This window comes from Dryas octopetala, chromosome 1 (assembly GCF_963921425.1).
Source record: "Dryas octopetala chromosome 1, drDryOcto1.1, whole genome shotgun sequence".
Lineage (NCBI taxonomy): Eukaryota > Viridiplantae > Streptophyta > Magnoliopsida > Rosales > Rosaceae > Dryas > Dryas octopetala.
The window spans coordinates 11661247-11676963 of record NC_141366.1 but is presented as its reverse complement, the minus strand read 5'-3'; the positions used below and the strand labels follow the sequence as shown (position 1 = coordinate 11676963).

Genomic DNA, 15717 nt, shown 5'->3' with positions numbered 1-15717 from the left:
TTTAAATTGATATTCAGAAAATTGCCAGGTATTGCTGTGATTTACAATTGGCATCGCGGCTGGGCTCGGCCAACCCATGGTTTGTGGTGACCATGTCCATTCCCATATATTGTACATCTCTCAAATGAGTTGTTGACATGTTGTGGCTCAAATGAAGTGTCCGTTTTGTTCACGAAATTAATTTTTTTTGTATTTTTTGTAGGAAATGAAATATGAAATTTTCTTTCTGTATTTAGTAATGTTGAGAAAGTAAATTAAAAATTAGAAATAAAAAGTGTCAATTTTCTAATTATATCCTCATCTATTATTTATTTTAAAACAATAACAGAATTAATTTTGTCAAAAATAAACAATAAATACTTTTTCCAAAAGAGAAAATAAGCTCAAGTTGAAACAAGGTTTTATTTTCCCTCCAAGAGCATCAAATTTCCTGTATAGTATACGTGTTATTTTCAAAGTTGTTATTAATTAAGGAATTCTTTGGTTTCTTCCTCCCTTATCGTCTAGCAAATGATCGATCTATGGTAGGACCCAAGACCCAAGGCCTTAGTATAGGATTCACGGATACCACAATCTTTCATCTTTTAGAGAAGAAGTATTGACATGACATCCCCATACATGAAATGATGGAGAGTTGGGACAGGTGAAATGTGGGATTACTTTTTTTATGAAATTATTATATATAATTGAAATACAGTCTAGTGTATGCAGTCCACATATTTTAATATTACAGTGTTAAGGAGGCAACACTTTTTTTCAACACCTTTTCAAAAAGTGCTAATTAAAATTGACTTTTAAATTTCCTGACCAAAAAAAAAAAAGTTGACTTTTAAATTCTTAGATTTTATTATCTCAGCACATTATTTGAGATCTGATTAAAGGATATCAGATTATGTAATGACACTAAAACATTTTCTAACTAATACCACCATTTTTTTTAAAATTTTGTTAGCTATTGATCAGTCAGCTGCCACACTTTTTTGAGATCTGATTTAAAGGATATCAGATTTTATATTGTCCACATTGACTATAGTTGTAACTAAATTTGGGATAATATTTTCGCACTTTTTGTATATTTGTGATTGTATCTCGGTTTATTTTCTTCTATATCATTATTTCCTAGGAAATATGGAATTAATATTAGACCAATTTTTCTAATTTTTGGTCAATATAGGAATAGGAAATTTAGGTGTTGAAATTAAATCCTTAACTAGTCCTAGAACTAGTTGAAGAATTTACTTTGGTTCAGCATCTTTGCCTTTGAGAAATCCTAAATTTCCTAATTTCAAGAAACAATATGTAAGAACTTGATCGTATTCCTCCATTAATTAGGTAGTAAAACAAGTTATACCAGCAGAAGCCAGAAGCTGAGTTGGTCAATTTTACATTTACCAAATGTTGAAACTAATTTTCTTCACATTCTTAATTAATTAATAGGAAAGCAGAAAACAAAAATAAAAGAAATAAAATAGTTCAACATGCAAAAGGAAGGCGTTTCTTTAATTTCTTAGAAGCTAGGATAATAAATATATTTGACCAAAAAAAGAAAACAGACCAAAAGAAAAAGAAGGATAACAAATATCAATATAAAATGGTTGAAAAATGATGAGATAGAAATGAAACTTACGTCATGAAAAGCTAGGTAAGCTAAGCTAGAAAACGTCCAAACAACAGCTAGCTTTGTTAGAGCTACACCAATCGAAAAGGACAAGAATGAAAATGGCCAACGAAGTCGAAAAATTAACGTGACTTTGTCTCCAAGTGATCGATGAACGAACCCATCCCAATCGAACCAAACACTCACCTAACAGACCCAAACCGATCCAGCCATCCCTACCATATATTTGTGTATATAGCTATCACTGTTTGAGTCTTTCACTCTATCTCTATCTGATGCTACACTCCCAATCCATTTGCCCACCACACAATATATAATACATCTAAGTATAGCCAGAGAGTCCTTTATCCTTATATATATATATAGCACCCCCTTAATTTCCACCAGCAGCTCTTAATTTCTGTGTCAGTATTGGGCAATATGTTGTGTTGCTTTGGCTCATTTGCTCATTATGCTATTTTACTACTATTTTTATGCCTTGTTGGAGACCAGTATTGCTGTGCAAGTAAAGTAGATGAGAGGGTGATGAATAATGAGTCACAAATAGGCAGCAGCAGCAGCAGCTGTGACTTGTTTCAGGGAAGTTGGGTTTATGATGATACCTATCCACTCTATGACACTTCAAGCTGCCCTTTTATTGAGAAAGAGTTTCACTGCCAGGAAAATGGACGCCCAGATAATCAATACCTCAAATATAGATGGAAGCCTGACGCTTGTGCATTGCCAAGGTAACAATTCATGATTTTAAAAACGTGCTTGGATGAAGATAATGTTCTTTTGTCAGATAATTTATTATATACATTAGTATTAAATTGTTATCTTATTAATTAGACCGAATTTGAATCGTTGATTAAGTTAAGTATATATATATTATGATTATTCAATTATATATATACTCAGCAGCGGGTGTGGGAGATCGACAACTTTATCCACCAAGTAAGCTAGTACAATATACACACACAATAATACATTATACACCGACACACGTATTATGGTTTTTAGACACTGTGTAGCGCACACACATATATACACTCATTCACACACACAATATTATGCACCGACACACATTTTTATAAACAAGTACTTTACTAAAATTAATTGCATAGGACTTAGCAATTAGATATCTGATTTTGCAAATATATATATATATATGTGGTGCAGATTTAATGGTGAAGAGATGTTAAGAAGGTTAAAGGGGAAGAAGATATTATTCGTAGGGGACTCTCTAAGCCTCAATCAATGGCAGTCACTCACATGCATGCTGCATGCTGCACTGCCCCAAACAAAGTCTACCGTAACAAGGAAAGGAGACCTCTCTACGTTTTTCTTGCCCGTGAGTTTTTCTTATGTCATAGTTATGCATTTCAATTACCATGCTTTATTTGGGTAAAGGGTAATTATCAAGTATTAGATTAATTTACTAATTAAACATTTCCCCACCATATTGGAATTAATGGACTTAATTTTATTCATTAAGGACGCGTGATATATTATATATCTCAATTACTTGACTTTCAATCTATGTCGATTCTAGTTCATATACGATTTAAATGAATGAAAACTTATTATAGGAGCCAAATCCTAGGACATTCATTAACATAAACCACCCCTTACAATATATTTCCGTGTCTATAATATAGAGGTGACTTTGGAATAAGTGCATATTTACCATCTCTTCATATACAGCTTAACTTTCTCTTGAAAGACTAATTAATTCTACTTCTTTTTATTATATATTTAGAGGTAATTCAAGTCATTTAAATTAAGAGAAAATGAGATGAAGCCAGTAAAATTATGATTGGCTCTTCATTATTATAGGTACACTTTGAGGCTAATTATATATATATATATATATGAAAAAATTAAGTAGATTACGTAGAGGTTGGTTCGTTCAACCGTAGGAGCATATTTCAAAAAAACATTGGTCAATTAAGATTGCCAATCTCAGAAATTTTTCCTCGTGATCACCGATCGAGTACGTGGCATTAACATAAAAGGAATCACAATCTATCATTTAATTGAACTCAAGTATCATTTTTTGAAAACTTCCATTGGATTTTGCAGGATTATGAAGTTTCTTTTATGTTATCTCGCAATGCATTTCTGGTGGATCTAGTCAAAACAGAGAAAGGCAGGGTTCTAAAGCTTGACTCTATCGAAAACGGCAATGCATGGAAAGGATACGACATGCTTATTTTCAATACCTGGCATTGGTGGCTCCATAAAGGAAGCAAACAACCGTGAGATGCAAAGCAGCTCTATAAAACTATATATATGTTGCCATAATTGTGTTCTCAAAACTTAATATATATTTTGGACCCTTTGCATGCACTAATTAACTAATATATGGCCTTCTGAGTTTCAGATGGGACTTCATTGAAGCTGGAGGTCAGTTACTCAAGGATATGGATCGCTTGGTTGCTTTTAGGGAGGGATTAACCACTTGGTCCAAGTGGGTTGACTCTAATGTCAATTCTAACAACACCAAAGTTTTCTTCCAAGGCATTTCTCCAACCCATTACAAGTATGTCCTCTCTCTTTCAACTATAATCTATATTATATTGTTGAGTACTCATTTCTAAAACTGCACTTTAAACTTTAAGAATGAGTGATTAATTGCCTTATGTTACCAATTAAATAGACTCGATCTATTTTTAGGCGGTCTTGGGATTGAAATTAGAACCCCATTCTCGACCACTTAATTATATTTTAATCTACATGAATCTCTTTATGCATGTGAAAAAAAATATTAGTGCATTCAATATATGAGTGATGAAAAAAAATACTAGTGCATTCAATATACGAGTAATGCTAAGAGTAATGCTAAGATACCACATCTTTGGTATTACATGTGTAACCTCTTTAACAATGACTCATCTATACAAGTGGTCTCCTCCTTGGCACAGTAGAAGTACTGTTCCCCCACGTGGGCCGGACACAAGGGTTTTATCCGCTGACTAAGGCCTGCCTCAACCCACCAATAGGAGGAAACTTGAACACAAGGCCTCCCTGGCCCCCACCATGCAAGCTGTTCAAGCTCCAAACTACCCCGACACTCTTACCGTGGTCCAGCATTACTCTTTTAGAATACATGTATTGTAAAAAAATGTGGTACAAATAATTATTATATTATTCATTTATTCATTTAACAATGTGACCTATTCATTATTTCTTTGATGCAAAATTTTGGTTAACATCCAACATATTTTTCCTGTTTAAGAAGGAAACAATTAATAATATTATTTTTCTTCTTTTTGCATATTACTGGTGGAGAAGTGGAAAAGAATGGAACGACTCAAGTTCAGCAACCTGTAGTGGACAAACTCAACCTGTAAGTGGTTCAACATATCCAGGAGGTTCACCACCAGAAGCAACTGTGGTCAAGGAAGTGTTGACCACAATGTCATCCCCAGTAACTTTGCTGGACATAACTACACTATCGCAGTTGAGAAAAGATGGACACCCATCTATATATGGCATGGATGGCCAAAAGGGAAACGATTGTAGTCACTGGTGCCTTGCTGGTGTCCCTGATACCTGGAATGAACTATTGTATGCAATTCTTGTGACTACTAGTTAGAGGAGGTCATACAACACAATAAACCGACTATTGCTAGCTAGCTAGAGATCTTAAATTTAATTAGATCCTAAATGATGTAATAAATCATTTGGGATTTGAATTTGGTACACAAATTTAGAATCTCTAACATTATATATTCAAACTAAAATATTGTTCAATCACAATTGTAATGAGTTACCATGTAATCAAGTAATCATGTGACCTTATCATTCCAAAGGATGAAAATTGGACAAGTTGTTCGAAAAATAATAAAGTTTTAAATGATATTCAGCAAATTGCCATGTATGTTATTACTTACGAGCTAGTGAATACCATAATTAATTTACTTGATTGGAGTGATTGGCTATATAATGTTGTTTAATAAATAGAAGTCTGAGCAATAGCAACTCCTTTTTTTTTTTTTCTTCATGCTATTAGAAGTTAGCAAAGTTTTCCTAAAATTGAAAATAAAATTTTTTTTTGTCGGGAAAATTGGAAATAATTCATTCAATTAAATAGGTCGCAATTTCTGTTGAGACTGTCTCTTTTTGTGTGGACCTATAAAATGGGATCAGGCCCAATGGGCTTGCTCGCATTCAGTTCTATTTTTAGATCATGAGTTGTCTCAGCCCAATTCCCATCCCAATTGGCCAACCCATGGCGATTCGTGTTAGTGGGTTATGTTCGTGCCATGTGATTTTTTATCGCGTTAAAAACTAGTTAACCATAATTAACTTGACTCATTTAATTAATGGAATTAAATGACTCATTTTCTTTATATAGCACTATATAGTTAAACATGTTGATCATGTCATAATCGTGTTACAAATGTTTGACACTAATTCGACTTGTTTATTATTTGTATTTAGCGTGTTGTGTTACATTCGTGTTCATGCCAAGAAATGATCAACTCAATCCTGCTAACTTCGTATCAAATTCAAATCATGCTTTCGTACGTGTCAAGTCAAAAATTACCACATCTCCATTGGCAGCGCAGCGCTTCTCTTTCCCCTTCTCTCTCGATCTGCGTTGCAACATTGTAGGGCCTATTTCGTTAACCATTTTTCTCAATCTTATTCATAGTTTACTTGTCACCAAGGCTATGGAACGCCATTTTTTTTTTGTTCTTCTGAACCAATGATATAACAATTATTTCCAATCTTATTCACGTACAATTTAATTGTCACAAGGGGCATGGATAGTTAAGATTATTCATTGCTCCACTAATAATGTTTTTTGGTCGAATTTCCAGTAATTATATTATTTCTCCAAACTTATTCGTAGTTTACTTACCGTTACCACGAGGGGCCATGAATAAATTATCATTTTCAGTAACTAAGGAATAACATTACAATACTTATACGATGGTAATCAACAGCATGAATTAGCATGAACAAATCAACCCCAAATGAAATTTTTTTTATTCAACATCGGAGTTATTCCTTTAAACTTATTTCGTTAAACAAGATTTTTCATTTTTGGTAAGAGAAAAGAAAAAGAAATGTCATTTCATTAATTCCTCGGTTTGTTTAGATTTAGATTATAAGCTTTGAAATTAGATATTGCCAATATTTTTGTAAAGATGAGACCTAATTAGTATCTAATTATGTATGTGAATTTCATCGTTATAAAAAGATGTAGTCACTAATATGATGATGATTAAATATGAAGCATGTAACCAGCCAGCCAAAAAAAAATATGATATGTGTAGCATTGCTTCATTAGAATTTGAGGAGACATAATTAGTTGATTTTTAAAAAATGTCTTTTTTTATTTTTATTTTTTTATCTTTTTTGTCCTTACATTTATGTATATATATATATAACTATATAAGGATCTATAATATTATTAATAAAGGAAATTACAAATTTGGTTCACTTATTTTATATCTAGTTCAATTTTGGTCCACGATCTTTTTTAAGTTCTGTTTTGGTCTATTAATTATTTTATATGTTCAATAAAGGTCCAGATTTGTGACTTTAAATCATTTGAGTTGTGTTTTCTTCAATTATAATTGAAGTGTAAGTTATATTTTATCATTTCTTAGTCATAAAAATAAATTTGGAGTATTAGAATCTAAGAGAATTGAGATTGGGTGAAGTTTGAAAAATTGGCAGTTTCGGGTACCCTACTTTGGGATCAATTATCTTGAGTTTCAGAACTCCAATTTGAATGATGTTTATATGGTTGTAAAAAAGAAATGCATAGCTTTAAAACACGTATATGTTTGCTGAATTTGGGTGAGATTTGATAGGGTAGAAAGAAGACTAAATTGAAAAAACAAATCTGGACTTTTATTGAATAAGTGGAACAATTAGTGGACCAAAACAAAACTTAAAAAAAATTATGGACCAAAATTAAACTAGGTATAAAATAACTGGACTAAATTTGTATTTTCCTCTTATTAATATTATCATTATATATATCAGATATTTTTCTATAAAATGAGGATTTTGTTAATAATATATATATATATATATATCAGCAATTTTGGATTCAAATTAATAATAACAGCAGAGAAGACAGAAAAGGAAGAAAAGGAAAGAGAAATACCAAATGGCATGCATATGGGAATTCCTTATAAAGAGCGTTTCAGTTGGTCAGCCAATTTGATTTTCATCCTTGAGAATCTCAAATGGCAGTGTGGTGGTTTCATCACCTTCTTGCTCTAATATTTGTCTCTCTGCTGCCATTGATAACCAAAAAAGTGCAGGGGTACCCAATTTATGATGCAGAACAAGCTGGACATGGACTGAAGCCATCATCAACTGGCTGTGATTTTTTTCAAGGGAGTTGGGTTGTTGACAATTCATACCCACTTTACAATGCATCCAGCTGCCCCTTCATTGGATTCAATTGCATCAACAATGGTAGACCTGATAAACAGTACCTCAAATACAGATGGAAGCCCACTGGTTGTGACCTTCCAAGGTGCACATACTCTCTCTCTCTCTCTCTCCCTCAATTCAGTCAAAAGGCATATTTTTATGCTACTCCTAACATCTTAGTTCGGTTAAAATTTGTTTTGTTAAACTAGCTATTGATTTTGTAGTATTTCTTATTATTTTGTTGGAAAAAGTTCCAAATTTGGAATCACCAATTTACCCAGATAAAAAAGAGTAACATATATTCTTTATGTTGATTTTCTTTAATAAACATATATACATGCCATTGTTTTCAATCAACTGTGACATTCTAACAGCTTTATGTGAAATTGGCACAGATTCAATGGCCAGGATTTCTTGGAGAGATACAGAGGCAAAAAGATCATGTTTGTAGGGGACTCCCTAAGCAACAATATGTGGCAATCACTCACATGCATGCTACATGTTGCAGCCCCAAACTCTAAGTACACCTTATCCCAAGATGGGGCGCTTTTCACATTTCACCTCCAGGTAGCTAGCTAGGCCTCTCAATCTTGTTTGAAACCCAGAATTTTTTTCCTCAGTTAAATTTCATTAATCTCTTGGGATCAAAATTCCACTAAATGAGGTTTGTTTTTTACATTTGCATGTGTTTCACAGGACTATGGAGTCTCGGTCATGCTTTTGAAGAATGGATTCTTAGTGGACTTGGCTGATGAAAAAATTGGCAAAGTCCTGAAACTGGACTCCATCAGTACAGGCAACCAATGGAAAGGAGTAGACGTGTTGATCTTCAACAGCTATCACTGGTGGACTCATAAGGGGCCTTATCAGACGTATGAGTTATACATGGGGCTATGTTGTTTTGCCTGATTTCATACGTTAGATGTTGCAAAACTGTCAATTTGAACTACACATTCACATTAAAATTCATTTTTGATTGACAATCTAACAGTACATACATACTTGATTATCTAAGAAGACCTTTATCTACTAATATAGTTATAATTAATTAAGTCTTAAAAATTAGTTTGTGTGAATAATAATAGGTTAATATGTTTTGTTGCAGATGGGACTACTTTCAAGTGGGACAAAAGATAGTGAAGGAAATGGACCGCATGGAGGCCTACAAGATTGCATTAACAACTTGGGCTAAGTGGGTTGATTCCCACATTGATTTTTCAAAGACTAAAGTCTTCTTCCAAGGAGTTGCTGCTGTTCATGTTCAGTAAGTTCCTCATCTGAATTCCTTATACATATAAAACAATAAGTTTTGCGTATTAGTATTGCTACACTCGCTAAATTTATTCATCAAATGGTGTGGCAATTTTTCATATATTCAAATTTTGACCCACTTTGAATTTATTTTGATGAAGATATTAACATGCATACTGACTCTTTGTAAACTGATTTAGTTTACAAATTTGGCTAGTCTAATGTTATTTACTAATATTTATATCCTTTTGTTGTTGGCTTCAATCTCTTAGTGGCAAGGAATGGAAGGACCCAGAAGCAAGAGGCTGCACAGGACAAACCAAACCACTCCCAGGATCAACATATCCAGGCCCAAGTCATCCAGGAGAAGCTATTGTAAAGAGTGTAATAAGTGGGATGGCAAAGCCTGTTTACTTACTGGACATCACATTGCTCACACAGCTAAGAAAAGATGGGCACCCTTCCATTTATGCAGGCCAAGGTAGCAAAAATCTGGACTGTAGTCACTGGTGTCTTCCTGGTGCTCCTGATGCTTGGAATGAACTTCTATATGCAGCTTTGCTCTAGAGTCTAGAACTTGCTTCTTCTTCTTTTTTTCTTTATGGATATTCAATTTTGATTATTCATTAATAATTGATGTGAGCCTCGACCCCATTAATGAATAATCAATGATATAGCTGAATAGCTGGAAGGCCCAATAATCAATGCAGAATTCTATAGACACCACCCAGTAATTTCCAAATTCTTTGTCCAAAGTTCCTAATTTTTTCCCTATAAGTTCTATAACTAAAAATCTTTTATGGGACGAATCTATTGGGCCCACCCCTCACAAGTGAGAGAGTTGACAAACAAAATAGATCATTCTCCCAGAATTTGACTCCGGTTTATCCACAATTTAAAGTCAAAACAACGACGCAAAATCAAAACCAAAATTAAAGTCATTTTTTTTACCCTTATGATCAAAGTACATATTAATCACAAGTACTTCAAACATCACATTATAGTTGCAAGAGTTGTACTCGTAACTCATTTGGATGAGCCCTCTCAAATACAACGGGAAGCGCCTCGGGAGCATTCAAGGCCAGCAACCTCTTGCCATTCTCAACCAAAACACCAAGAGACCCACAATTGCTGAATTTACAATGGGGACACACATCAGTAGGACACCAATGCAGATTGTAAGAGATCATAGTACGGTCACGACTATTTTCATTATCTGCACCTGCACCTGCATAGGCGTGTCTCTTAATCTTAAAGTAGTTGCCAACAGCAGGCAAGCCTTTTTTTCAATCATCATGAGTTGATATTCCTCCGGTGACAACTAATCTCCTTTGGGTCGCTGCTGCTGCTGCTGCTTCTGTGAGATCGAACAGCTTCCATGTTGTTGGCTGCATACAGAATGTGTACACAGCAAATTTGATCTTTTGGTCTCTATTCTCCCTCACAAAAGTCTCTCCCTCAGAGAAAGGCTCGACGATTACAGGCAATCCTCGAAGCCCTGCTGATTTGTTTTCTTCACCAACGTACGACAGTGGATTACATGAAGCGCCAATGGTGTCGTTATATAGGTCAATCAAAGTTAAACGACTACTGGCTTTCTCAGTAATGGCGGGCTTGATGTAGTATTTTGCATCACGTTGAAGAGGCTGCCCCGTAGTGTCAAGTGCTTGACACCGATGATTGGTTGTTGTTTCAGCTACGGTTGCTATGGCCATGACCAGCCATATGCAGCAGCAGCAGCTCAGGCTTCTTCCAGTTAACTTCATGGACATCATTTTCACTACCATAAGGTTATCTCACAGACTCAGACTAGAAAGACAATAAAAGACAATTTGTCTGAGGAGGATCCTCTCTGTTTTCTTTTTCTTTTCATTGTCTCTTTTCACTCTACTAAAAATTCAAATCTCAATCATTTAATTTCATTTAATCAGAATCCAACACTCCCTCAAGGAACTCAACTGCTAGATTCTGCTTAAATGACATTGAAATTATGACTGTTGAGAAGAAAAAAAGGAGATAGAAGAAAATGATCCACCACCATAACTCAAGTAAGATAGCTCAACTATTGGAGAAATTATAATCTAAGTAAATTGGTAACACCACGTCATCATACAATAATTTTCCCAACTGTTGGATTAGGTTTTATTCAAATGAGTTTTAATTGATAAGAATTGATGAAAAGGAGAGGATTCATCTCCCGATTTGTCAAATCCATTTTGGAGTATTACTTGTATTATGTGTCATGCAGGTACAACACAATTTAATTGGGTGCGATAACTACATGGTTCAAATGTGTTCGCATTCAGGTCGGATAATAATTAACAAATGAGTAGTGAGAAACCCAATGGGAACGTACATGGTATACACCTGTTACATGGAAGTTTTACCCCAAGAATCAGGAATGAGATGGATGCCTTTTTTGAGAAGAAGGAATGAGATAGATGCCTTGATTTCAAGGAGGACACTATTTCATCATTCAGGATAACAAATTAGACACATTCCCAAATCCCATTGCAGGATCTCTGTCATTCTCTTTTCTTTGCAACAAGGTCTGGATGTAATCTAGCAACCATTACTTTCCCATATGTATTTCCCACCAAGAAACTCAGAAAAGGCTTTCTTTATTTTTCCCAAACTAAATAACTCGAAAATGTTTTGACATTACTTGCAGATTCGAGTACAATTACATAAAAGCACATGAAACCTACGCAAGCTTCCAACCAGATTTCAATACCAGACCGGAAGGTAACAAGTAAGACTGAATTCAAAAACATCTATAAGCAAAATATAAACATGAACAGCAGGGTTTTACACAATGATTTGAAGCACGAAACTCTGTACCCAGGAAACCAAATAGGTGACGGTATGGTGACCATGGGTCAAAAGACAGATTGCTCATGTACCTAGTTGGAGAGTGCAGCTTCAAAACCTATTTTTGTATCTGTATTCTTTTGTCCCGTATAGGCAGCTCCAATGGCTTCTGGGCCTCATGTGGATGATCTGGGCCCTTGTAAACCTTTAGGTGGTTGAAAAGTGCTCTGCCAAGCTGCACAAGAGAATGCTTGCATTAAAGAAGAACATGAAAGATGAATGATGCAGATCAGTTGAGTAGTAAAATAGAATAGTTGTGTGGCAGCATTGAAAACAGAAGAAGACAAATGAAAACAAAAAAATTGCACCATTTTCTCTACTTAAGGCCATGAAATGCTGGTAAGGGTAACATACATGGCCACAGTAGATGCAAAACATAATTGTAATTGATTAAAGACTCTCCGCTCCAATGCAATCAAGAATGAGTCCTTAGATTAAACAGCACACTAGACCATTGCGGAGAAGAATTTAAATAGAGTTTTAATTATCAACATCATGAATGAGTCCAGTAGTTGTAAGTTCCACCTATTTCAGCCCTTTATTTAGCAGTTCAATCATATATATATATATATATATATATATATGTAAATGAAAGAACTAATATTGTTTGTGTGTTTGTGTATGCATATAGGATAACTTAGAGCTAAAGAACTCACCCTCCCTTTTGGAAGCATACCACGAACAGCATGTTCAATAATTCTCTCTGGGATTCTCTGCTGTAACTGATCAAATGTTTCCACTGTCATACCACCTGGCCGTCCAGAATGCCTCCTATAGAGCTTTTGGGTTCTTTTCTTGCCAGATACGGCAACCTTTTCAGCATTTACCTATAAAGTGAGTGCAAAGCATAACACAATCATCCATCTTAGTATAGAAGTATTTGCCAAAATAAGATAAAACATGAAAATGAGAAAAAAGAATGCCAGAACCTTGATGGCCAAAGAGAACCACATTAAAAGACTTGAAAACAAAAACTAATCTGCTAGGAAACCTCAGCTTGAGCAAAAGCATTTTGGGGCCAGACCAAATTTAGAGCATACACATTTATTAAGATTCCAACAAGACTGGCTAAATTCCAATAAGTCCGTTCCTTCTTTGTTGAACCCCTGACTACTTTCTTTGTGCTTTATATATGTGTGTAGGGGTGTTAGACAAAGTATACAAAAATTAGAAATGTAATGACAACATAAGATCACAAATGGTGGAAAAAGATGAAGGTATCTGTTGAGTCCACTCGAAAATCCAATGCAGTAACTGGTCCTTCAAAACCATTAAAGACCATTGTTAACCAACTTTCACCCCTCCTTACATTCTATAAAAGCCCAGACCATTAGCAGTTTTAAAAATAAGTTTACTAGATCTCATCTGGAGTTGAGTGGTAAGGTTGGTTATCATAAATACCAGAGATTTCCTCAAAGCCTCTCACTTAAGAATACACAGTCTATACATTCTATCTTCCAGACACCTATGCAGCACCTCAAAAACACATTGCCAAGCCCCAGTGCTTGACAAAATGGTGAACCACAGTTCTAAATTTACAGCAACAAACTTGTAGATTAAATTAAGATAGAGTAATCAACTTCAATCACACACACAGACACATTAACGCCAGCATACACATACACAAATAGCATTTTAAACAAGGGCTGATGAGAATCTCGGCACAAAGCATACTCTCCATGGAGTCAAAACTGTTTCCAATATCCAACTGGATGGAACAATAATCTAAACATTTATGACATAATAATCTAAACACTGAAAATGATAATTTGATTCCCAGACATGATATAATTAGCCATCCAATGACCATAGACTCAGTTAATTGCATGAAGATGTACAACATGGTGTATCCATGCAGACCTCAGTATTTTCCAAGCCAACATATAAAGACATCACACTGTAAGAGAATTACATCTATCAGAGATTCAGAATCAGACGTTTAATCTTTGCAATGATCTGAATTCAACAATGATCGAGAAATATCTAATTTCCCACTAACCAAAAACCTTGAGAACCACTCCTCAGCCATTACATATACCATCAAAGGGAATATTATGATTTAGTCTGCATCTAGAGCAATGACAACGAAGAAAATGCATGTGCATAACTATACAATCTACATACCACAATGACAAATGCCCCCATGTCCACGCTGGGGGTATAGGTTGCCAGATTCTTCCCACGGATGTAAATGGCAATTGTGGATGCTAGTCTTCCAAGAATCTTGTCGGTGGCATCAACAACATACCATGGTTTATCAGTATTCACATGGTCTGCAGCTTTTGGATACCATGTCCTATTCCAAATGTCCTTCAAAAAGAACAAACAAAAAGCAATTCAACAATTCAGAAAAAACCCAATTGAGCAAGTTAACCGGATCAGAACCTAAGTACTATTGACATCAACAACTTCAAGGAGAAATCAGTAGAAGTTTCGTGCATACCAAATGCACCAAATGTTTTATAAGACTACTCATTTGTTACAATTTTTCACATTGTAGAATAACTAAGTAAGTTCTAATGCTTAACTAGCTTACAAAACCAGTAATTACATTGAATTTTAGCATAAATCACAAGTCTTGCGCACACCCACCATTCAAATTGATTTCTTTTAGAAATAAAATAATAAAAAAGTACTTTCTTGTGCTACATTTTACCGGAAAACAAACAGAACCTAATAAATGCATGTATTCATATATGTATATATATATATGAGAAAGTGAGTGTGAGTACATACAGGGCCGTCGACTTCGTCGTCCTCCCACATCCAGCGTTCATCTAAGGGGACGCGAGCTAGTTCCTGGGTACTGCGGACCTCAAAGCTCCGTCTTGGGTAGCTTTCATTGCTAAAACTAAGAGTGGTGGTTGTGGGAAACCAAAGCTTTTTTGATGGTGCCACGGAGAACCCAACAAATGGGGTTTTATTGGCGTTCTTTGAAGAAGAAGCAAATGGGGGTTTTGTTGAAGAAGAACAAGTGGAGGACGATGAGAACATGAAGGAAGACGATGAAGCTGAGAGTGAAAATGCAGCCATTTTGTATCTCAGTCTCCCTCTACTCTGTTTCTGGGTTGGGTCATGCAGTCTTTGTTGATAAAGAGGATAAGATGGCTTAAAACGCACCGTATCGCTCGTTTTTTGCGCTTTTTCTTTATTGTTTTCTAACAATTAAAACATAACATTTTGGAATTTACTCCCCACCCTCATCTTAACCAAAATTTATTGTAGATAGTATAACCTCCAATTTTACTATTATATTAGGATCTTAACTTGAATGTATAAAAATGGTTTTCTTGTACCTATAAAAAAAATGTTCCTCTTGTACCTATCAAATAAAATGTTCATCTTCTAACTTTGAGCTTTTGAGATGTTATGTTGTAAAGGTTTGTTTTGAAAACATAACATGTCATATTTTTTTGGTAAGGGAACACTAATTTATCATGATGGTAATCAAACAAGTATGCCCTTATGTTTCATAATTTACAAATTGGTCGATTATGGCTCAACTTGACTAATATACTAAGATCTGATGCTATCTAAATTCCAAAAATAATTGAACACTAATGTACCCTTGGGACATTTTGACATACATT

At 34.8% G+C, this 15717-nt stretch overlaps 3 protein-coding genes and 1 pseudogene across 3 annotated transcripts; 2 read left to right on the top strand and 2 right to left on the bottom strand.

The window, feature by feature from the left end:
• Positions 1 to 1920: 1920 nt before the first annotated feature.
• On the top strand, positions 1921 to 5356 carry LOC147297872 (protein trichome birefringence-like 41). The gene is made up of 6 exons (XM_086235772.1): positions 1921 to 2346; positions 2780 to 2951; positions 3683 to 3858; positions 3984 to 4142; positions 4505 to 4711; positions 4895 to 5356. Exons 1-6 carry the CDS (start codon positions 2039 to 2041, stop codon positions 5196 to 5198), a joined length of 1326 nt encoding a protein of 441 aa, XP_086091898.1. The 5' UTR covers positions 1921 to 2038; the 3' UTR covers positions 5199 to 5356.
• Positions 5357 to 7812: 2456 nt separating this feature from the next.
• On the top strand, positions 7813 to 9823 carry TBL42 (TRICHOME BIREFRINGENCE-LIKE 42). Its single transcript, XM_086245092.1, has 5 exons — positions 7813 to 8108; positions 8401 to 8572; positions 8702 to 8877; positions 9111 to 9269; positions 9529 to 9823. Exons 1-5 carry the CDS (start codon positions 7813 to 7815, stop codon positions 9821 to 9823), a joined length of 1098 nt encoding a protein of 365 aa, XP_086101218.1.
• A 431-nt stretch (positions 9824 to 10254) lies between these two features.
• Positions 10255 to 11281, bottom strand: LOC147297870 (kunitz type trypsin inhibitor 104-like; annotated as a pseudogene).
• A 580-nt stretch (positions 11282 to 11861) lies between these two features.
• Positions 11862 to 15200, bottom strand: EMB1473 (Ribosomal protein L13 family protein). The gene is made up of 4 exons (XM_086229164.1): positions 14864 to 15200; positions 14252 to 14437; positions 12784 to 12954; positions 11862 to 12302 (listed from the first exon to the last, which is right to left on the bottom strand). Exons 1-4 carry the CDS (start codon positions 15158 to 15160, stop codon positions 12186 to 12188), a joined length of 771 nt encoding a protein of 256 aa, XP_086085290.1. The 5' UTR covers positions 15161 to 15200; the 3' UTR covers positions 11862 to 12185.
• Positions 15201 to 15717: the final 517 nt, after the last annotated feature.

Excerpts from the sequence above, each read along its gene's own strand:
- LOC147297872 (XM_086235772.1), top strand. The coding sequence starts at position 2,039 with ATGTTGTGTTGCTTTGGCTCATTTGCTCATTATGCTATTTTACTACTA. Across the intron at positions 2,347-2,779 it reads GACGCTTGTGCATTGCCAAG|ATTTAATGGTGAAGAGATGT; the intron begins GTAACAATTCAT and ends TATGTGGTGCAG. Across the intron at positions 2,952-3,682 it reads TCTCTACGTTTTTCTTGCCC|GATTATGAAGTTTCTTTTAT; the intron begins GTGAGTTTTTCT and ends TGGATTTTGCAG.
- TBL42 (XM_086245092.1), top strand. The coding sequence starts at position 7,813 with ATGGCAGTGTGGTGGTTTCATCACCTTCTTGCTCTAATATTTGTCTCT. Across the intron at positions 8,573-8,701 it reads TTTTCACATTTCACCTCCAG|GACTATGGAGTCTCGGTCAT; the intron begins GTAGCTAGCTAG and ends TGTGTTTCACAG. Across the intron at positions 9,270-9,528 it reads GTTGCTGCTGTTCATGTTCA|TGGCAAGGAATGGAAGGACC; the intron begins GTAAGTTCCTCA and ends TCAATCTCTTAG.
- EMB1473 (XM_086229164.1), bottom strand. The coding sequence starts at position 15,160 with ATGGCTGCATTTTCACTCTCAGCTTCATCGTCTTCCTTCATGTTCTCA. Across the intron at positions 14,438-14,863 it reads ACGACGAAGTCGACGGCCCT|GACATTTGGAATAGGACATG; the intron begins GTATGTACTCAC and ends TTCTTTTTGAAG. Across the intron at positions 12,955-14,251 it reads TGGGGGCATTTGTCATTGTG|GTAAATGCTGAAAAGGTTGC; the intron begins GTATGTAGATTG and ends CTCACTTTATAG.